This window comes from Chaetodon auriga, chromosome 10 (assembly GCF_051107435.1).
Source record: "Chaetodon auriga isolate fChaAug3 chromosome 10, fChaAug3.hap1, whole genome shotgun sequence".
Taxonomy (NCBI): domain Eukaryota; kingdom Metazoa; phylum Chordata; class Actinopteri; order Chaetodontiformes; family Chaetodontidae; genus Chaetodon; species Chaetodon auriga.
The window spans coordinates 13,975,872-13,998,206 of NC_135083.1; the positions used below are offsets into that span (position 1 = coordinate 13,975,872).

The window sequence follows — 22,335 nt, forward strand, 5'->3', positions numbered from 1 at the left end:
TATCAGAAACAGCTGCAGGCTTGCACTACACAGTAAAAGCAACAAAAGTAAACAAAATAAAGGAGCTTAAATAATTCAAATTTTATTTATTGAGGCAAAGAAATCAATAAAACAGACTTGACAGAATAGTTCCATGTGGACTTTTTCCGTTCATCTAAAGCTGATTCAGAAGATCACTCAAGGAATATAAAGAGAGGCTGTCGTTTCTCATCCAGCTGTACAACCTCAGCACATTTCCTTTGAAATCACTTTCTGATGAAAGATCCCACAAAGCTCCACGATCTCATTATAGCACCGCCAGTTGCAGCTAACTAGGGGTTTTATTTAGCTATCACACACGGGAATGTATCCACCATACTGTAACAACAGTTTCCTGATTAAGCTTTAAAAAAAGGCTGCGCATGAAAATTGCAAATACTTGTAGTACACACAACAGAGGACAGGCGAAGGCTTGAAAGCACACCATCGAAAAGAGGGTCATAAACAGTATAAAAGCTCTGAGAACAAATACTTGCTTCAGGTAAATTCGACACGGATACAAATTCTACAGTGTTTTAAAAAGGTCGGATTCCCTCTCGTTCATATCAGTTTAATGCATCTTGACTGATTATTATAATCACTCTTGTACGTCCAAATTGAGAAAGGGCTGGCTTTTATAAATGTACATACATCCCAGGTGTCGCTGTCTATAATGGATGACACCCCACAACTAAAAAAAAAAACTCACTAATTCACTACTCTAGCATATTCAAAAAAATACATAAACATAAAAACCAAGAGGAAATAACACGTGGGACCTAATGGATACATGATCTGTGACTACAGAATATGTCAGCAACCCAGACAGAGTAGCAGATGGAAATACCAGTGTTGGGAGCGCTCGTCCTACTCATTGGGATTTGGGTTGGCATCAGGATACTGAGAGAGGTCAAAAGTGAGCACTTTGCTGATGACACAGTCTCCTTGCTGTGAGGGGAAGAGAAGGAAAATGAGTTAATACTCCAATCATATGTACAGAGGACGCTTCCAAAGTACTTTTATTTAACTACTCAAGATGCTTTATTATTCTTGGTTTCTGCTGGATCTTTACAGGCATGTTTGAAACTAAGTCTTCCAAATATGATCCATTACGATGAAATCTATTATCCAAGACTTTCTGTAGTATTTACCAAATTATATTTTACAACTTTGGAGACAAAGTGGGAGAAATTTGATGGATGGATTAACCAGTTTAATTAAGGCAAGAAAAAATATTAAAGGTCTTTGTAAATGACATTTGACTTTTTAATAACTTCTAAGTCCTTTATGAGGGAAGTGAATTCAACACTTTGTTCCACTTTCAACACCTGCAGATATGCTGTAATAACAAGCTTTGTGGCTCTATTTTATTTAGCCTTTTCTTTATTTAGTATTTTGCAGTGTATTTTTTATAGACATTGAGTCACACACACCTCTGGATAAACACCAATGAGCGAGTCTGCCTTGGTGTAGAATTCCTCCTTCAGAGAAATGACGATGGCCTGGAAGTTCTGCACTGACTGGTCTTTGATGTAATTGGCCACCTTGAAGGTATAGAGGGAAACTATCAGTTATACTTTGTGTTTAATGTCATGAGCAGCTTAATAATAAAAAAAGCACATGGAGCATTGATTAAAAAGCTCAGGTCACTCAATCAAACAGCATTTGTGAACAGACCTTGCCAATGTTCGTGTTGTCCAGAGCGGCGTCAATCTCATCCAGGACAAAGAAGGGGGCGGGTTTGTAGCTGGAGACGAGCAAGAGAGATGATGTAAACACCACCTTCCCGAAAAGACTTTTTTTTTCTATTTAATTTAAACATGTTTTCAGACTCTGTACCTGTGAATAGCAAAGAGCAGAGCCAGAGCAGCCACAGTCTTCTCTCCTCCAGACAGGTTGTCCATGGGTCTGAACCTCTTTCCTGGGGCCACACAGTTATAGTTAATGCCATCCAGATACGGCTCCTCAGGGTTTTCTGGGCCCAGGAAAGCCTGCAGATGAGGGACACACTCATTGTAGAAGGTTCACGGACCAAGAGCGTGACCTGTGACTAGTGTGTTACCTGCCATAGCATGAACCACATTGACCACAACTTGTACTGTGGTGCTAAATGTATTGCTAAAAAAAAAAACACTGAGGCATACCTGGGCGCTGCTGTTGCGTGACAGGGCTTTGTAGATCTCATCAATGTTCGTGGCCACAGACTCAAAGCAGTTATTGAAACGATCGAACCTTTCCTTCTTGATCTGCTCAAAGGCCTGCTTGGCTTTCTTGGCTCTCTTACGAGCAGCCTCGAACTCTGAGGGGAGGACAGAAACAAACCAGACACAGCATTATTAAGAGATCGAGAAAAGCCATGAACCTGCGTCACTCATCATAATGCCTTCTCACCATCACTGGTCTCTTGGAACTTGTCCCTGACGCTCTCCAGCTTCTCCATGGCCTTCATGTTGGGTGCGCTGATCCTCTGTAGGATACTCTGCTGCTCGTTCAGACGCTGCTGCAGTGTGTTTGTCTCCGCTTTAATCTCTTCTTCTGACAGCGCATCCTGCAGGAAGTCGGGATGAAGTAAGTTTAGGCATGCTTGCAAGGTGTAGCTTAAAGTACAGACGTCATAACAAATGGATCTGTTCCCTCTTTTGTGCATTGTTGAGCACCACACCTTAAGGTCTTCAGACAGGTTGCTGTAGTCGATCTCTATGAGAGCCTCTTTAGCGAGAACACTGCTGGACGTCCTCTGGCTGCTGGATTCATCTGTCTGGGAGCTTCCCTGGAACAGCGCAGCAAACAAAGGCTGACATTTTCTGCTTCACTCCCAGTAGTATAAAAGTTAGAGCCTGCCTGAGCGGCTTTGTGCGTACCTCTCCTTGGCTGATATCATCCATCGTTCCAGAACGAAGAGGCAACCTGATATCCTGCATTTTGCAAGCTTGCAGCAGGTTGTGACGGTCGCTGCGCTTCTGCTCCAGTTTGGTCTCGATGGCCGTCACCTCCTTCTGGAGCTGAGTCAACTCCCTGGAAGATAAAAAAAAAAACACATTTGTACTACAGACCAACTGAAATGTACTATTTCTGTTTATATGACATGAATGCTGAAGTTTGTGTGACTGACTTGTTGGCACCACCCAGCTTCTTGCGGATCTCCTCCATCTCGTGGTTCTTATCGTTGACTTCAGATTTCTTGGTGAGGTGCTGGTTCTTCAGATCCTGCAGCTGAGCCATTGTCTCATCAATGATCTTCATGTGCCTGTGCTCCTCCTACAGGAAGATAAGAAAGAAGACAGAGACACAAACATGAGTTTGACAAACTTGATGTTGAGAGTGAAATAGTTCAAAAGTCACGTCCGTCTTTCACCTTCTTAAGTCGCTCTATTTCGGCCTCGTCCTTCTTGACTGTCTGCTCCCACATCATGACTTTCTCCTGGTCCTCTTTGAGCTGATTCTTCTCGTAGTCTACCTGGATACCCAGGCGAGTCTTCTGGGTCTCAAACTCAAGACTGAAGAAAAACGATGCGTCTCGGGTTAGTCCACACAGGAAACCTATGACAGGTTAGCTACAGTCAACTGACTGACGACTTAACTCACCGCTTCTTTGCGATCTCATTCTGCCTCTTCACCTTCTCCTCCTCAAACTCTCGGATGTTCCTCACTCCAATCTCCTTACAGAATTCGACAAACACCTCATCCTCCACCTGGGAAACAAAAACATTTATACTGACATTACTGCAACGCCACATTTTCACACACAGGTTGTAAATGGACGCCGCTTCGTATCCGTCTCACCAGGTTCATGCGGTCTCGCAGGTCGGTGATCTCCCTCTCGCGGGACTGGATGATCCTCTTGATGTCATTGATACGAGGGCCAAAGTTTGCCAACTCGCTCTCAAGCTTAGATTTCTCCTGCATGACACAAATGGACCAAGTTGTAATGCAACAGTCACTGTAGCAGAGGGCTGCAGACATGCAAAGCTTCATTCAGGAACACTGAGGTGTGACCAGGCTGTACCTGCATGTTGAGGGAGAGGTGGCGGGTTTTTGTCTGTTCCAGATCACTCTGGGAGTACTTGAGTCTCATCTGCAGACCGTGGGCCTGAGACTGCACCTGACGCAGCTCTGCCTCCTTCCTCTTGGCCTTCATTTGCTCCTACAAAGACACACATCAAATAGAAGTGAGTTTACTTCAGGTGACGATCCATCAAACTGCAGTCAGTGACTAGAGATCAAAAACAGATCACATTCTGAGGTTATCCAGGACATTTCAGAAGTACTCCAACAAACTCTTTCAACACAAAAAGAAACAGGACTAGAACCACCGCCTCCACGATAGAAGTATTATCAGTGATTCAAATTACTTTGAGCTCCTCTGTGAGTTTTTCTTTCTTCTCTTTGAGCTTGTCCACTGCCTTCTCATCCCAGCGCCTGGCCTTGGCCTTCAGGTCGCTGGCTCCTCCAGAGATGACTCCAGACTTCTGGAACAGGGTACCGTCCAGGGCTACCGTCTGGACACGGGGACACGAGGGGAGGTTAGGTGGAAAGATTTCACATCAGCCAAATTTCACATCCTTCCACCATCAGTTCGTGACTGGAGTGAAATCGAATACCTTGTGTCTGTACGGCCCCCCAAAAGCGATCCTTCGTGCATCCTCTACGTTCTCACAGACCAGGGCGTTGCCACATGCATACTGCAGGGCTTTCTTAATGTGAGGAGGCTCATACCGAATCACATCGATCACCAGTTTGGCTCCTCGCAGTTCTCTCAGTTTCTCATCTGTTGGTTTCACCTTTGATAAGACAAGAAAAAAGCATATTGGGTAAATTCTAAAATAAAGCTATTTTCCACTGAGGAGCCTCCTGAGTGGACTGTACTTTCTAGTAATCACCTCAAGGTAGTCGAGAGGAAGGAAGGTCTCAGGCTCTCCTCTCTGCTCCTTGATGTACTGAATACAATCTCTACCAGTCTTCTCTGAGTCAACAATGATGGCGTCCATGTTCTTGCCCAACACTTTGGTCACGGCAATCTGATACTTCTTCTGAGTGGGCTGGCACAGGTCGATGAGACGACCATACTGAAGAGAGAGACAGCAGCGTATTTTAAAGAATTTATGTTTAAGTTTATTCAGTACTTTCACTAAATATAGCAGGAAGCAAAAACGGTGCCTTGGAAATAAGATAATATCGTACTGAATATTATCACAGCTGTCTTACCACAGAGCCAGGGTAGAGTCTTTTGATGCTCTCCATTATCTCAGCCTTGCGCTGCTGGCGACTGTTCTCCTGCCTGTCGATTCTGGCATCTCCCAGCTGCTCCATTACCTACAGAGGAAGCCAAGAATAACAGGATTGGTTATAGACCATTTCACCGCTGACATTTTCACTTGTCAAACACAGGCGGAACAAATAACAGTAACAACAGGAGTACTGGCACACCTGGCCATCATTTATGGTTTTGGTCTTCCAGAGAAGGGTCTCTAGCAACTACTGCACACTGAAATCATCACCAGTCAGCTGAGATGACTCTTCGAAGTCATTTGATTTTCTTTCTGTGTTTGTGCGTGTGTGGGTGTGTATTGAGTACCTGGTTAAGCTCCATGTTGATCTCATCAATTCGCCTCTTGGCCAGCTCAACCTCCTCTGTCAGCTCCTCCTCCATGCGCTTCTGCTCATCGAGTGACTGCCTGAGGGGCAACAGGACGAGGGCGTGAATGAGGGAGTATAATGGAGCAAACGATTGAATCAATAAGCTGAACACAGCACTGTACACGCAACGGCGAAATGAGAGCTGCATACCTGCTGGTGGAAATGTAATCCTCCAATTTCTCAATACGTTTCTGGTTTTCCTCAATTTCACGGATCTTCTGTTTGATTTTGGCCTGGAGAGAGACAACAAAATATATAATCGCACACATTCAAATCAGTTAAAATCTATTTATTCTGACACGGGACAAACATGTCATCATTATCTCATTTACCTCCGTCTCCACTTTCTTCCTCTCCTCTAAGTCCAGGCGGTCCTGATCGGCCTTCTGGTCGCGGTTGAACTTCTCCAGCTCCTGCGCCAGCGTGGCAGCACGTTTGCTGGCCTCTTCTTTCAGACGATGGTACTGCTTGACCTGGAGAGACAGAAGAGAGCGGGTCAAGACAGTAGAAATGACTCACAAACTCACTGTTTACATGGCAGTGCCTGTATTTTAATTTTAGCAAATAAATAAAATCTTGTAAAAACCCTGATTGCAAAAAAGTTTGGACGCTGTGTGAAACAAACACAACAGAATGTGATAACTTGCTAATCCTCTTTGCAATATATACAACTGAAAACAGTATAAAGATGATATGCATCATCGAGTTTTGTAAATATCTGCTTATTCTGAATTTGACGCAGCAACATGTTTCAAACAAGTCGGACAGGAGCAACAAAACACTGGGAAAGTTGTGGAATGCTCCAAAAACACCTGTTTGGAACATTCCACAGGTAAACAGGTTCATTGGTAACAGGTGATAGTATCATGATTGGGTATGAAAGGGGCATCCTGGAAAGGCTCAGTCATTCACAAGCAAGGATGGAGTGAGGTTCACTGCTTTATGAACACATGACATGTACACAGGATGTTACTACATGGACTCTGGAACAATTTGTAAAACCAATTTTGGTTAACACAGTTCATTTAAAAAGGATTGCATTCTGTTTATATTTACATTTTACACAGCGTCCCAACTTTTTTGCAATGCAGGTTTGAATAAATTACTCAAACTGAATCGAGCTTAAATGTGTACAATATTCCAACATCATACCTGGTTCTCCTCCAGGGTCAGGTCCTGGCCCTGGCTCTGTGCCTCCTCCTCCATGCGCTCCTCAAACTCTTGCTTGGCCAACTCCACCGCCCTCATCTCTTTATCCAGCTCGTCCATGTCCGCTTTGCGTTTCTTGTACATCTTCTGGGCATTTTGTAATGATTTACGCGCTGCCTCGAGCTTCTTGATCTTGTGCGATGTGTTCTCTTTGGCCTTGATGTACTGTGGCCGCTTTTGGTTCAACTCAGAGTCTTTCTCTCTGTGGGCAGAGTCAGATGATTAACAAAGCGCTCAGTTTTAAATGGCATTAGTTACGCATTAGGCAAGTAAGTGAGCTGTGAAACCAAGTAATTGTCACTTACTTAATTTCTTTCTCTATGGTCTGCTGCTCCCTCATCAGCCTGCCAAGCTCCTTCTTCTTGTCCTTCAGCTCCTCCTCCACATGGTCCATCTTTTTACGGTCCTTATCAATCTCCTTGTTCCGCTGGCCCAACTCCTTGTTCAGCTTCTCAATCTCAGTCTCATTGTGGTACAGCTTGAAGAGCTGCAACTGAACACTGGCCCTGGCTACTTCATCTTTCAGACGCTGGTAACGCTCAGCCTGGTGGAATAAAGGGAGGACAGAGATAGACAGTCTGATGAACTAATGTCTGTGTGTTTTGTTTACTGATGGTCTTTATTCAACCTGACACAGTCAAAACAGGCAGCAATAACAGTGGGATGCAGACAAACACTCCATTTCATTGTCTCTGCACTCTGCAATGACAGTAAATTTAAGTTGAATCTAATCAAATAACATACGACAGATAACACAAAATATGAGGGAAAACAGCATAATCAAATTATAAAATTCATCAGAAGCACAACAACTAACCCTTACTGCAGCTCAAATTCGTCTCATAGGACAATAAACTTTAAAATCCAGGGGCAAAAGTTACATGAAGCATTTCACTTCAAATTCAAGTCAATGTAATTCCACAGATACTATATGTCAACTGAAGCACATACCTCCTCTTTCTCTTGCTTGGCTTCCTTTCGCTCAGCCGCAATGTTCTTCTTACGATGGTAATTGAACTGTGTGTCCTCCTCTGCTTTCACCATCTCCTTCTTCCTGCGGTCATACTCCTGGGCCAACTCTCCAGAACGTGAGATTTCCTCAAACAGGGCTGTACGCTCCTTGGGATTCTTCATGGCAATAGACTCCACAGCTCCCTGGAGGGAGAACAAGCAGTGAATAAAACAACAGCAACAACAAAACCTTGTTCCCAAATGTTAATTTATCAGAAAATCAATATTTTGGGCTCTGCTCTAATTGGCCGAGTCACTTCCAAAGCTGTGATGCTAAGTGAAGGCAGATGCGTTGCTACATTAACGGCATCCCAAAGAGTGATGGCACAAAAGAAAACAGAGGCCGCCTGCTTCCAGGGCTGTTTGTAATAAGAACAACTTCTAATCATCAATGATTCATATTTTCTATTGAATATAAAGCAAAAAACAACACTGACGAACAACACTTCTTAACTGTACTGAGATCACTGCAAACACAGTCATCCGAGAGCAAACTTGGAACTTAATACAGAAGCATTATGAAAAACAGAATACACGTCTCAAAGAAAAGAGTTTTAGGATTTCAGTCTCACCTGGAAGACCAAGAAGTTCCTGGCTTTGATCAGAATACCAAGTTTTTCAAGCTCTTCGCTGTATTCAGGCAGGCTCACCACCTTGCTGTTGATGCGGTACTCAGAAGAAGAACCTGAAACAAACAAAACATGAACATTTAAGAAAATAAGATGATCAAACACAGACAGGTTACTGCAGTGTGAGGATTATTGTTATCATACAATGAAATGCAGTTTGTTTCTGTTTTGTGTTGCTTTCAGTTCAATCCCTTCAACTTTGGTCAATTAGAGAGGACACAGAATACATGAACAGCACAGTAAAAATGATCAAACAAAGTTATTAGACTGACATCTTTTAACCATGAATGAAGTAACAGAATCATTCATTCCAACATGATTGTCAATGCCGGTTCGTACCGATGATGACTCTTGTGAAGGAGCGTTCCTCTCCGTTATCCTCCTGGTACACCATACTGACAAAGGCTCTGTTGGCAGCTGGTTTCCCTACGGGTGCTCCATGGATCAGATCCTTCAGAGTCTTCACTCGCAGGTTACTGGTCTTCTCTGCCAACACGAAGCTGATGGCATCCATAAGGTTGGACTTCCCTACAACAACAACGCCGCCATATCAGATTTTCAGTGACCCAAGCAAAGCTAATATTAAAGCACAACATGCAAATATAAGTCACCCATTTAGACTATACAATCTAAGTTTATTTCGATGATCTTTATAATGTGTAAAGTTCTGTTCAGTACAGTGTTTGTTCAGTTTACTCTTGTTGATTCAAATCTACAGCCTTTTTAAAGGCTGTAGTTAGTTGACACGCTGCATTGTAAAGCATGTTGGACGTAACCTATCTGTGTTTACCAAACCCAGATGATACGCAGCAACAACGCACGTAGAAAATGTGATAGTAAACCTTTATAAAGACAAAAACTTAGTTTGATCATGTACACAACAAATTAACTGATTTGGACACATGTAACGCTGTATGAGTGTATGGTCATAAACCATAACAAATAACGCTGAAATATACAATAGTGCAGAATGGTAACGTTACATAGGTCGTATGATAGGTAGTCAAACTGCTGTTCAGCAAGTCAGACGCGACGCAGACACAAATTCTATGCATAAACTACATGTTATCTATAAAGACGGGTGGGCATTACTGCACTGTTTACCGTTAGCCAATGTTAGCAAGCAGTCTGCATTAGCCGCGAGTTATTTGGAATCATAACATACCAGATCCATTAGGTCCGATGATTGCAGTAAACTTATGAAACGGTCCAATGATCTGTCTTCCCTTATACGACTTGAAGTTTTCGATCTCTATGAGTTTTAAATAACCCATCTTCGTGGTATTTGTGCTGCTAGTCTAAAGGAAAACTACACTGAATATTAGCGAGTAAAACGTTAGCTAGCTAATGCTAACAAGCCGAACGAGCTATCGCAAAGACGAAGTATGCACGCAAATGAATGAACCTCTTTGTTCAATCTATTGCAGGCCCATGCACAAGTCACATTATGAACTGCATATTTAGTTTGATAATCTAAGCAGCCTTCATAATCTTAATCAGGTAGACGCAATGAGGTTGTAACAACAATGCGCCATTTTACAATCCAACAGGAAGACCATCGAGCGCGCGAGACACGAAACCTCACGATTTATCGCGAGAATACACACATCTATGAAACCGTGTTGATTGTCCCTGGACTGAGCCCCTTATTCCACTTCACTCTTATTCAATAAATAATGTTCACTTCAGAGAGCCTTAATGTATTGTTGTTTACAGATAAGACATACGACATTCGTTTTGTTTTATGTCAAATAAAGCAATAAAGCACAAGGTGTGCAGCGGCATGTTGAAGATGTTACCATGGTTACCAAGGGCCTCGAACCACAACAGGACTGGCGCAGCGAAATAGCTTCATTCACTGAGGTGCTACAGAGATCTCAAATACCACAAGTAACAGATATAGTTTGGCCATTTGACGTCAGAGGTAAGTGCTGCTTTAGATCTGTGATCACTGTCAAAATACAACTGGACTGAAAAACTTGCCATATACAGTCAGTGAAGCCCCTCCAGGTTTTAGTGTGACGTTATCAGGCCAGGATAGGATCAAATCTGGCTTTAGATGAATGCAGCTGGGTCTGATCATTAATTTAATGCAATCATTTCTTTCCAGTAAGGTTATCAAGAAAGAGCCTTGTAATGCCTGTGTCTTCTCCCATCAGACTTTTTAGAAGCTGAGAAAATGTACAAAGTGGATTTACCTGTTGACCAGTCCATAGAAAGGGCTGTGGACAGGCGTAGGTCTGCAGAAAGCACACGCAAGGCCCGAATCTTCAACACCCGGCTCCGTGTGATGGGCATCGACCTTGATGCTCTCAACCAACAAGTCCAGGAGAAAAAACACCAGCAAAACATGGAGAGGCAACGGGACAAAGCTTTTGGTAAACTATGGTCATGATGAGAGCCAGGAAGGGGCCACAATTAAATCTGCTGAATCACAAGCATAATTCGCTCAGGGACATACGACTGAGTCCCCAATAAGAATGTTGTCTTAGACCATCTCCACTAATGAGCACTGAGGTGTATTTATTTTCATTACATTGCAGATAAGCTGAGAAAGTATCAGGATGATGTGCTACTGCAGCAAGACATTGATGAGAGAGAGAAGCAGGCAGCTTTGCACACTGACCTGACCCGTTATTGGGCCACTCATCAGCGTGCAGAGGACTCTAGAGATGCTGATCTCAAGTGTGGCCTGAAGGGGGCATTCAGGATCACCATTCCAGAGGGTGAGCTGGGGCCTGCCAGTATGCAAGTCTTTCAGGTAGGCTCGGCTTCACAGGCAGGTGCCTGGTGTGCATCAAAGACCAGTGGAACAAAATCCAGTGAATGGTGAATAAATAACCATGCTGCTCCCTGAGCACCATGTCTTTGTTTCACATACAGGGAGAGGGAAGGGGAGAGGAGCAAAAGAGGAGAGAACAAATGAAGGAGACAGAAAGAGATCTGCGAGTGCAGAGGGAAGACAATGAGAGAAGGCACAAGGGAGACAAGCGCAGAGGTGACAAACACAAGCACACACACTGTAATCACTGATGAGCTAACATGCTGTACACTATAGCCTCTGTAAATCACACACATGCTTCATGCTTTCCTGCACAAACAATCGCACACTCCTACGCACAGCCCTTACTGCCAGGTGGCATTGATGGATGCTCATCCCAGAGAGCCATTATGCATGTGCAAGTGTGTCGTTCAAAAGCTTTGTCCAATGGACAATGGCTAATGCAGGTGAGAAAAACACACTGTAGGTTATTTCCAACTTGCGTGTGTGTGTGTCACAGAGATGCTTGTGAGCAAAGAGATGGTGCTTCAGGACCTTAGGGGGGTTCAGCTGCAAGCACTAGAAGAGGAGTGCAAGAAAGCTGCCAGCATCGCCCTCGACAACTACAATAAAGCTCTGGTACAGTACATGCATGTGCACACACAGATGGACATACAGATGCACACACACACACACACACACACACACACACACACACACACACACACACACACATACACACACACACACACATACCACCTGCTAATGTGGATGCTCAAAGCCAAGCCCATGGGGGTTTGAGCTCTGACATGGCGTTCTCAGGTGGGAGTGTGAAATTAAAATTGCTAATTGCAAATGTTAAGTGATGCGTACACACACTTGCTGTAGGAAGGTGGCCATCACATCAGTTGGTACCAAGCAGCATGGATGGTTAAACTGCTTTGATGTACGCGTGGGCTCTGTCTGTTTTTAAAAGGCCCCATTTAGCTCTCCCCCCATTTGCCTGAATGCACTCAGCTGAATCCTCCATTGGGATGCATCATTAAAAATCCTTCAGGTCATGGTAATTTTCATGACACTTATAAGGTTTCTCTAATAACCACTCACATGCACGATGCACAAGCAAATACAACTGTCTGAGCGGATCTCTCCGGAGGACGTTCACCATATGGCTGAGGCTTGCCTCTAAGCTAGGAGTAACCACATGTTGGAAGATTGGTTTTGTAAAAGCTCCCGCTATTCTAATCATCGAGGGAATGATCAATCAACTGTCCCTGGATCAGTGGTAAGGCCTCACCACATCCTGTTCCTCCCACAGGCTGCAGAGCAGGCAGAGAAATGGAAGGAGCAGCACAGGAGAGAGCAAAGGGAGAATCTTGCAGAGATCTTGCACACAGTGACATCCGACATGATGACAGAGTGTGCAGAGGCAGAGGTGAGAGGAGAGAGGCCTCCCCGGGTTCTGATAGACAGGTGGAAGGGGATGAGTCGTGAACAGCTGAGCGCCATCCACATGGAGAGAGAAAGACAGCGTCTTGAGAAACAGGTAATGGAGTCACTCTAAAACACAATGCAATTCCCGTACACACACTCACAGGGCACCATGATTGATTCATGCTCCAAGCCTCTCTTCACTTCTACCTACCTTCAGCTGTGGTTCCCAAGTTTTTGATTTGCATCCCCTTAGAATTAAACCACAGGTGGTTGACAAATACAAGAACAAATGACCCAACCCCCAGTTTGGGAGCCACTCTGTCACTTCAAGAGGATTTTTAAACCTGGGATGTCACATAGCAATAACATTTATTTCTTGCCATCTTTAGAGACAACGTGATGCTGAGAAGGTTCAGAATGCAGCTTGGGAACTCCAGCTTCTGAAGCTGTCCAGAGCAGCAGAGGAGGAGGAGAGGAGAGAAGCAGAGCTGAGAAGAGAGAAGAGGATTCAGACAGACCGTCGCAACATGCAGCTGGCCAGAGAGCAGCAGGCACAGTGAGCACTCTGCACGTCTACATACACTGAGTATTCAGGCAGCAGTCAGCAGATGTATTTTTGGGTGTAGGTGATGAAGTACTCTAAGTTAGAATTCAGATTTAATGAAGCAAACAGTTACTCACTGCGTGTTTATTTGTGTCTCTGTCTGCCCTAGTCAGGAGTACGTGAACAAAGTGCTGTACACCAACACACCCACCAAGGACTACTTTTCCCAATTCAACACCAGCTCCCGCTGACCACCACACACCTGACACAGGCTTGTCCTCCTGTGACAATGTGCTAATAAAGAATCTATTGATTGTTACACTCACACTCAGTGTGAATTGAATCCTCAGTGATCAATACTTGCTGCTTATTATAAGTGGCACATACGCATTGATTTTATTGGCTGATACTGATGACAAAGAAAGGGACCCTTGTTTTTGATACAGATTGTTCCACATACTTTATTTTTCAGTCATATATCCAGTTACAGCGGTAGATTCATAATGCAGTTACAGTTGTATTGGCCCCATATGTGGTTCAAGTCCACCCAACTCCTGTCGTTCACCCACGATACACATAGATAGCACAAGTCCCACTGTGCTAATCCCCCCCACTCACCACAAAGTGGCACATCTACAGCCCGGCAGTGACAATCACTCCTTGTCCCTCCTTCCTCCCCTCTTCCCTCCCCTACTTTCTCTCACCCCTCCCCTCCCACTCAGGCATTGTTGTTTAAAATCTGCTTGTCTGAGTTCTGAAGAAGCTTCTCTAAACAAACCAATTCACTTTTTAATAGGTTTTTATCTTTTAACTATAAAAAAGGGGGGGGGGGACAGCAGCGGAAAAGCAATGGCCAGTGTCCTCAGCTTTCCCCTCGACGCATGAAAAGCAAAGAGTGAGTGGCAGTCGAGTGAGTATCTGTGTGTGTGCACTCATTCCTCATTCAAAGCTAACATTTGCCCCGAACACTGACAAACACAGATGTTTAGCAGCAGATAGTCAAGTTAGAATATTGGCATATTTTGTGTCATTCACCGCTCCTGTATGAAAATAGATTTTTTTTAAAAGCTTTATTTGTCCTGAGTGTGTCTGAATAACCAACAACAGGGAGCTTACACACACCTCGGTCAGTGCCACCAGCCTTTTTAGACATCCCCGTATACTTTCACCTCAGGGAGTGTCAGGTGATGTTTGGCCAGTGTCAAGATTTTATTTGAAAAGAGACAACTGAGGCAGCCAAGTTGCATATAGCTACTCCCTGTGGTAATCACAAACTGTCTCGCTGCGTCCCTGTCTCTCATAACTGCATCAGACAAAAACTCCACAGATATTCACTGCGCTGCAATGCGTTGCTGGATGGTTATGGGCATGAATGCAATCTTTAGCTTTCATTGTAATGTAACTACTACTATCACTAAATGACACGAACGTACATTTTTTTGATTTTCAAATTTTGAAATGTTTGCAAACACCTACAGAACAATGTGGATTTTTTTTTCCCTTTTTTGTGTTTTTTTCCTCAACTATGAACTTTTTTTTTTTTTTCTCGCTAGAACAGCCAAATCGCACTGCAATCATTAGTCAAAAACGGAAAGTTTGAATTCATAGCAATAGCACAAAGAAGAAAAATGACAACTTGCAACATTTTGAAATTAATTTAAGTGGTTTCAAACCTGCACATTTTTCACATTTTTATATCAAACATGGTTGGGTTCATCAAAACAATCTGTAAGGGTTGTATTTACATTCTGTGGGGAAAAAAAACTGTTCTTCCAGGTCTTCTCTTAACCACTCTTATCTCTCCATTACCTTGTAGCTCAGATTTTTATTAATCAGTAGCATGTAAATACAATGTCTGTCCAGCTCTAATAAGAATACATTCTCTGTGTTTGATGTATATACCAACTGCATGCCTTTATTTTACATCAGCTGGCAATCATCACGCCTGTCTGCAATATCAACTTGCATTGATGAGGGTCTCAAAATAAAACTTGGGAGTGTTTGCCCCACAAGACTCCACTCTCTGATCTGTAAATATACATAAATACTGTTCCTCAAACAGTTTGAGTAGTATGAGATGGACAGGTATGAAAAGATTGTTAATTAGAGACAACAATGTTTTTAATACAGTGTAGAAAGAGACAAGGACAGATACAGAAAGCTACACATAGGTCTCGACACAAAAAATTACACTATCATTTCCAATAATGACATTACACTTCTGGTGGGAAGGCGAGAGAGTAATGACATCAATCTGGTGCTCTATGCAGACCCAGCAGGCACAGGAACTTAGAAGGAGCATGTACATATCTATAATACTGTATTATGGCTAAATAGATAGATGTAGATGCAGCTATATACACCAGATGCTACTCAGCATTTTCACAGCAAGTTCCCCTTATGCATCCAATGTTATTTATAGTAAGAAACTTGGCTTCACTTAGTTTCAGTTAAAACAGCTTGATCTATGAAAGGTGTCAATAAAGAGAAGTTATGAGTTTTTTAACAAATAGTGTAGAAGTATGAAAAAGTGATGATATAAATAAAAGATGACAAAATGATGTTTTGTATTCATACACATTTGTAAAAAATAAATAAAAAAATGTCACTGGCAAGAAGTCCAATCTAAGACATCAAATGGCGTACAAAATTGTCGGTGAAATTATATAAGGCATGGTAAATGTAAGATTCAAGACTTTTTACAGCAGCGTGTGCTGCTTGTTTCCCCACACTTGGCTCTACCATCATCCTCCTCTTTCAATGCACTACTGTGCATCTCTATAGGACCACACCTACAGTCCCTCTGATATGTCTACCTATACAACATTCTGTCTTTATCTTTCTTTAAAGTTGTCTGCGGAGAGAAACAAAACAAACAAAAGAGAGGAAGGGGAGAGAAATGAATGTTAGTCATTAATATATGTTGTAAACTGCACGGATAAAGGAGGGGGGGGACATCTTCAGGTCAGTCAGACTTGTCCACTACTTTGGACACTCCTTTGGTCAAAATAGTCCAGTCAATCAGATGACCACCCGGTGCATCTGAATAGTCAATATATTGATTGTGTATTAGTCGTTAAACTACAGATAAGAAATTCAGTAGGGAACAGGAGCGTATGGGCACATATGTGTTGACATGTTTTGGTCTGATGGTCCCCGGTGGATGTGTGGGGGTTAATCGAGGATGGTGACTGAGTTGGGCATCCCATTGGTGGCTGGGGAGATGGTGGTGGGGTTGAGCGGGGAGTTGTCCGGCAGGCCACGGAGCCCCTCCGGCCCCTCGCTGGGCCGACTGAACTGGCTGGCCAAAGACTCATCCATGTTGAGCTCCGTGGTTATGGCGCTGCTGCCGTTGAAGTCCAGGTTGTCCTCGCTGCACAGCTTGCTCTCCTCGCCAAGGGACGGCTGGCTGGCCGTGCGCTTCTCCTCAAGGTCACTACAGTATGTGAGTGCACATAGGGGGTCAAAAGCAAGAAATATTATCATAAGGCATGGGAAAAATGCTAGAATACTAAAACTACAATTATTTTTAATATTAGAGCTGCAACTGTAAAGTAATTTTTCATGCAAAAATGCCAAAAATTGGATCATTCCAGGTTCTAAAATGTGAGAAATTTCTGCTTTTCATATAGTAAAATGAGCATTATTGAGTTTTGGACCGTTTATCACACAAAACAAGACCTTTGATGACCTGTGATGGCCATTCCACTGCTTTTTAATTCTTCACTGACCAAATCATTATAGAGAAAATAATTGACAGATTATCAATACTAAAAATGATCCTGAGTTGCAGGTCTACATAATTCATTACACCATGATTATAAGAGATGCTACAGGGAAGTCAGTAGGTACGTAAGGTATTGGCAGGACATAATAAAAAGGTGGGTTTGGGATAGCAAGTCACATCACAGCATACCTTTCTAGAGATCTGCATAACAGGAGCAGGCATTAGGGAGAAGAGGGACAATGAAAGGAACACAAAGGGTTAGGAAAGCCAAACAGTGTAGAGGGAGTCAGGGCTGTGTTAGGAGTCAGGCTTTAAATGATATATAGAAACATAATGTAACATAATCTGCATTGAGACGACAAACCTGTACTCTCCAAAAGTCTCATCCTTCATCGGCCGTGCTTCCGAGTCCATCGGACCCTCTTCTTTATCTTTCACTGAGAAGGAGATTATTGGATTTCATTATCAGGATGATCTCAACCATGTTTCTCTCTAAGCCACTGTCTCAGACATCGATAATGACATTCTGTCGCACAGCAAGAAACACCAAGTGGAAAAAAAAAAATGTTTGTGGATGTGGAGCACAAAGCTTTGGTTGATGTCATTTCTCATCTGGCTTTGAGTGTAACAGCTACCACTACGAAAATTACTGTTCAAATTCAAAACAGTTTCAATAATTAATTGTTCAGAATGGGTTTATTTATTATTCTATTAGTCTTTGCTTTTAGCACGCACAGACAATTAGGTCTACTTTACAGGGAGCCGTCCACTTGTTTCTCCCTGTGGAAAGGGATGAAAGTGGTGCTTTGCTCTGAACGTTCAGACGGTGGCCTGCAGGTTGCAGTTCCTCTTGTGGTTTGTGATTATTACTTCAGTCCTTTTTCAGGGCAAAGCCTCTCTCTTACTATCACAGTAAGGAAGACTCGGAGGTATGTTTCACTACATGTTTGATGTTAAGGCTGCAAGGGAGAAAGCTGGCCGAGTGAAAACCGGCCAATTATCTAGAGTTGGAGCCACTATATGGATCGTACAGCCGGCTGTTTGGCGAGAATTTTAAATATGGTGCAATCTTATTTTACTTCTTTCCAGTAGTAATAATCTTGTTTACTGCTGTGCATTCCTGTAATTGCTTGGCTTCTTTTTTTTTTTTTACCACAGTGTCATTTCCATTATCAGACAGCTTTATGGCTCCAGACTGTCTAGTGTTGCCCACACAGCTTGTGTAGAGGGTGACTCAGTAGGTGTCTAACATTGTACTGTTCTTGCATACAGATGTAGTAGAAGGACAAACAAATATAGTGCAAAAAGCTGTTTAAGGCCTCAAACATTTTGAATTCATCAACAGTTCAACATCTGTACTGATGACAGCTTAACACGGATGATAGACTGCACTTACCTGAATACTTGCCCCCTTTACTCCTCTTGATGAAGCAGAGGATGAGCAGTATCAGCAGCAGCAGCACAATGGCACTCACAACACCGATGAACCAACCTTGTGTCGCAAAGCTCGGCTGCACCTCCGTAACTTCTTCAGTGGGAAAAGAAGAAGGAGACAGAAAGAAGAGAGAGAGTATTTTTTGTTATGGGGAACCAGCATGAAAGTACAGGTACAAGGAGTGGAAAGAATGAAAAAGGTAAGAGAAACAAGATAAAAGAGGGAGAAGAATCTAGAGCAAAACAGACAGGGCATTATGCATTTTGACAGGATGGCATTTCACTCGGGAACCAAAGAATACAGCACAATGCGGCAAACAAACACGAGTAATGGATCATTTCATATGGCTAACCAAGCTCTCTTTTCACATCAGTCTTTGAAAGCACTTCACAGGCGATGGAGAGAACTGCAAGACACTCTCAGTAGGATCAGACTTTATATTTAGATGTGGGAAGCCCGGAGGAGAGAGCAGAGAAGATGAAAGGAACGAGGATGAATGAAGGCAGAACGCTCATAGTACCTGTTCCTTCTGTCTCGATGTCAGTATCCCAGAAGGTGGTATTGCTGTAGGTGAAGCGTAGATGATAATGAGAGCCTGGAGTCAGGCCCTGGAGCTGGTAGAAAGACTGAGAGGAGTTCACCTTCTCCGTCTTCTTCCAATTGCTGCCATCTGCAGAGACACAACATGAGCCTTGATTTCCTTTTCATTGAGGATTGTGAGACTATTGCCATGATGAACTAAAAGGTTCAATGCAATGAGGTTTTCCTTATGCACTTATTAGTGTAGATACTATACCATTTTTTTTGAGGTAGTGGATCTGGAAGCTAACATTTCTGTGTCTCTTCTTGGCTACCCAGCTGAAGTTAACTGAGTTTTCCCCCACAGACAGGCTGATGTTGGAAGGAGGCGCTGCAAGATATTGAGAGAGAGGAATTCAATTCTTGATCTAGTGCGCCCTGGTCCTCTACATCTGTGATGCTGAAGAAAGTTGCTTCGTACCTCCATCCAGCGTGGTGGCCCCCTTCTTCATGATGGGCTCACCGTCCCCCGCAGCAGTGCGCCCCCTCAGGTAGAAGCGGTAGTGGCTGTGGCGGTCCAGGTTCCTCAGGGTGAGGTGGGTGACCATGGGGTCGTCTATTGTCTCTACCTGCATGGGGCTGTCATCACTCTCTACAACTGACCACAGCACAGCCAGAAAAACATTCAATCACTACTTGATCTTCAACACATCGTTATGGTTGACACACTGTTCTGGGTGACATGTGACTGACTGATGAGCATCATTAGGAGGCTATGCTCCTGACACTTTTCTAGTGTCATTGATTTAGCTGTAAATGTATCATGTGCTGTCATTCGCACCGGTGATGTTTTTACTGATGTCTTTGATGCAGCATAAAAGAGCTTATTAAAGAAAAGAATTTATGTTCCTCGTGTTCCTTATTTTGTGGGATCGGGTGTAAACGATGCTTACTCTGTTGGTATTGCAGTAGATATCCGATGAGGATTCCATTGGGCTGGCTTGGAGGCATCCAGTGGAGGGTCATTTCTGTCTCTGATGGGCTGTCCAGCATCAGGGACGTGGGAGGACCAGGAACTAGCAGCAACACAAAAAGGCCTGATTAAAATGCACTTGGCTTAAAGGGCATTATTGTACTATTTTGATCTACTGTCACCTATATTCCCCCAACACCTGCCTGCTCAATAATATCTATCCCTGCATCAATTTCACCCTCCTTCTCTTTGTTTCCCTCCACCCAGTTACTCTCTGGACATGAGTGTCATTTCCTCTGCTGTAACCCACCATCCATCCCATCTTGCCCCATCTTTCTCTCCCTGTCTGTTATTAAACCTTGTCACCATCATTATCTACCATCTTCCCCCATTCCAGCCTTGTCCCTCTCCCGTCTTCCATCACCGATTTTCCTCCTCTTTCTCATTCTCACCTCCCTCGTGAGTCTTGAAGGACAGTGTCTCAGAGGGGGGTCCCTCTCCCTTGCTGTTGAATACAGTGACAGCCAGGGTATAGTGGGAGTATGGTCTGAGGTCACTGATCACCTTCTTCTCCTCATTGGCCCCAGTCTCCACCACCACAGTGCTCTCTGGTTCCCTGGCCCTCCGGCCTCGGTGGTGGCCCCTGGAGCCGATTCTGGTCAAGTAGATCTGGACCACAAAAAACAATTTGAAGTCTGAAACATTTCACATGTCTTATACTTAAGTCATTCCATACCATGACTATTTTGAGGGATGTAATCACATCTGAGACATTTTGTTATTGCATTAGAACTGAGTTTTCTAAAAACAGTTTGAAAATGATAAAGAGTATGGCTTGGGTGCTGAACAGAACATCAAAGACAAGCAAAGACCCAAAAGACAGAAAGAGAAGCAGTGCGACTGGAGTGTGATACATTCTGAAGGTGAGATCATCTAAAATAAAAAAGGCTTTATTCTTCACAACCTTGAAACTAAAGAGAACTCTGAAGTCCTTGCCAAGCAAAGATCTGGCTGTCTCCACTCTAAACCCAATGTATGTATTATTCATGAGAACAGGGGCTGAATATGTTAGGCCATACAACAGAGGAGATACAGGATCAGTACCTTGTATCCCAGCAGGTGTCCTCTGACCGTCTCTTTCTCTACTGCTGCCCAGGTCACTCTGATGGTAGTGCTGTTTATTAGTACAACTCCCACATCCATAGGAGCCTCCAATGGAACTGAGAGACAATGACAGACAGGATGGTGATATGTGAGGCAGAATACTAAGAAAAGGGTATTGCTGAAAAACTGCTTAGCTGCCCTTTTTTTTTTTTTCTTTTTTTTTTTTAAATACATATCTTACCATCTTCTCCTGAGTAGCCAATGATGGGGTCTGGCTCAGGTCCCACCCCTTTCTCATTGACAGCCTGAACTTTGATGTCAAAGGCAGAAAAGTTGCCAATGTCATTGACCCTAAATGGTGATGCCGTTGTGTAGTTGGTGTGCCAGTTGGGCCCACTGCCCACCACTTGCCTCCACATCACCCGGTACTTGAAGTCAGGTCCGTTGAAGTTCCGTTTGTCCATTTCCTGGAGAGGCCGGAACAGCAGTCAATAAGGCACAAAGTGTATTTAGGAAGTTGTTTGACTCTGCCTCTGATAATTGTACATTGAGGTAACAGACGTACCTCCCAGGCAATGACCAGCGTGTCTGGGTCTGTGGACTCACTCCTAACATCTTCAGGGTTGTTGTCTGGAACTGTGATTGGAAAAAAGTTCATTGCAGTGCCGTTTGGGGTTCATTTTGAGAATGAAAACATGCGCTTACAAAACACTGACTCTAACCTTCAGCAGGTGTGTTGTGGATATCGGATGGCTTGCTGGGGTCGCTCTTGCCCACATCATTGATGGCAATGACCCGGAAACGGTAGGACATGTATGGCCATAGAGGGAGGCTGGCACGCCTCACGTTTCCTCCAACTCTCTTTAGCTCCTCCCAGCCCCTCTCCTTCAAACCTTGGTCCTCAAACTCAACCACATGTTCTGCAGAGATAATAAGAGAGATTCAAGGAGGAATGGGGACAGACAGGAGGTAAACCATAAGGCAGCAACAGAAACGTAAATAAACACTCAGCGTCACTTTGAGCTTTACCGAGTCTGATGTTCAAATAATAATCCTGTCCAAGTAATGAAAAGGGAGCAGCCTTTCATCTTGCCAGAGAGAGAAATTATATGGGTTTGTTGCTCTGAGCGTTAGAGTTAGACAAGATGAACAATTCTGTTTGCATTTCTGTGTGTGTGTGTCAGTGCATTCTCTCACTTAGTGACACAAGTGGAAAAGTCCAGGTAAATTAGACATTTCCCAACAATGCCAAATATTCTAGTCACTATCAATATGAAAATAGTTTTAGCAATGAGCAGAATAAAAACAGAAAGAGCCAGACAGCTGTATGCTGA

At 43.5% G+C, this 22,335-nt stretch overlaps 3 protein-coding genes across 4 annotated transcripts in view; 1 reads left to right on the forward strand and 2 right to left on the reverse strand.

Annotated features, from left to right (window-relative positions):
- Nucleotides 1-66: 66 nt before the first annotated feature.
- LOC143326799 (structural maintenance of chromosomes protein 1A) lies at nt 67-10,089 on the reverse strand. The gene is made up of 26 exons (XM_076740713.1): nt 9,670-10,089; nt 8,844-9,032; nt 8,448-8,560; nt 7,816-8,019; nt 7,170-7,408; nt 6,808-7,066; nt 5,988-6,128; nt 5,806-5,888; nt 5,594-5,693; nt 5,224-5,331; nt 4,899-5,084; nt 4,620-4,799; nt 4,371-4,517; nt 4,025-4,162; nt 3,802-3,918; nt 3,604-3,710; nt 3,374-3,515; nt 3,131-3,276; nt 2,880-3,033; nt 2,681-2,788; nt 2,410-2,566; nt 2,163-2,317; nt 1,858-2,009; nt 1,696-1,765; nt 1,452-1,562; nt 67-966 (listed from the first exon to the last, which is right to left on the reverse strand). Exons 1-26 carry the CDS (start codon nt 9,776-9,778, stop codon nt 886-888), a joined length of 3,696 nt encoding a protein of 1,231 aa, XP_076596828.1. The 5' UTR covers nt 9,779-10,089; the 3' UTR covers nt 67-885.
- Nucleotides 10,090-10,316: 227 nt separating this feature from the next.
- ribc1 (RIB43A domain with coiled-coils 1) lies at nt 10,317-15,251 on the forward strand. The gene is made up of 8 exons (XM_076740180.1): nt 10,317-10,428; nt 10,664-10,882; nt 11,048-11,265; nt 11,388-11,502; nt 11,786-11,904; nt 12,584-12,811; nt 13,089-13,255; nt 13,413-15,251. The coding sequence occupies exons 2-8, from the start codon at nt 10,684-10,686 to the stop codon at nt 13,492-13,494; spliced, it is 1,128 nt and encodes a 375-aa protein (XP_076596295.1). The 5' UTR covers nt 10,317-10,428; nt 10,664-10,683; the 3' UTR covers nt 13,495-15,251.
- The window catches only part of l1cama (L1 cell adhesion molecule, paralog a), a 40,440-nt gene continuing 31,779 nt past the window's right edge, over nt 13,675-22,335 (reverse strand). Inside the window, exons 17-29 of one of the 2 annotated variants that reach the window (XM_076740178.1) lie at nt 21,724-21,921; nt 21,567-21,637; nt 21,243-21,468; nt 21,002-21,117; nt 20,350-20,566; nt 19,878-20,000; nt 19,406-19,582; nt 19,202-19,315; nt 18,926-19,075; nt 18,367-18,498; nt 17,335-17,407; nt 17,160-17,171; nt 13,675-16,679 (exon numbers count right to left, since the gene is read on the reverse strand). In XM_076740178.1, coding sequence (XP_076596293.1) covers nt 16,418-16,679; nt 17,160-17,171; nt 17,335-17,407; nt 18,367-18,498; nt 18,926-19,075; nt 19,202-19,315; nt 19,406-19,582; nt 19,878-20,000; nt 20,350-20,566; nt 21,002-21,117; nt 21,243-21,468; nt 21,567-21,637; nt 21,724-21,921 — 1,871 coding nt within the window. In that variant the 3' untranslated portion in view covers nt 13,675-16,417. The remainder of the gene's footprint in view (nt 16,680-17,159; nt 17,172-17,334; nt 17,408-18,366; nt 18,499-18,925; nt 19,076-19,201; nt 19,316-19,405; nt 19,583-19,877; nt 20,001-20,349; nt 20,567-21,001; nt 21,118-21,242; nt 21,469-21,566; nt 21,638-21,723; nt 21,922-22,335) is intronic. The other variant, XM_076740179.1, reaches the window with a different exon arrangement.

Coding starts and splice junctions, on each gene's coding strand:
- ribc1 (XM_076740180.1), top strand. CDS start 10,684: ATGTACAAAGTGGATTTACCTGTTGACCAGTCCATAGAAAGGGCTGTG. Junction 11,503..11,785: donor CAAGGGAGACAAGCGCAGAG/GTGACAAACACA, acceptor TGTGTGTCACAG/AGATGCTTGTGAGCAAAGAG. Junction 12,812..13,088: donor GACAGCGTCTTGAGAAACAG/GTAATGGAGTCA, acceptor TGCCATCTTTAG/AGACAACGTGATGCTGAGAA.
- LOC143326799 (XM_076740713.1), bottom strand. CDS start 9,778: ATGGGTTATTTAAAACTCATAGAGATCGAAAACTTCAAGTCGTATAAG. Junction 4,163..4,370: donor AACTCACAGAGGAGCTCAAA/GTAATTTGAATC, acceptor GTGTCTTTGTAG/GAGCAAATGAAGGCCAAGAG. Junction 967..1,451: donor TCATTGGTGTTTATCCAGAG/GTGTGTGTGACT, acceptor TTCCCCTCACAG/CAAGGAGACTGTGTCATCAG.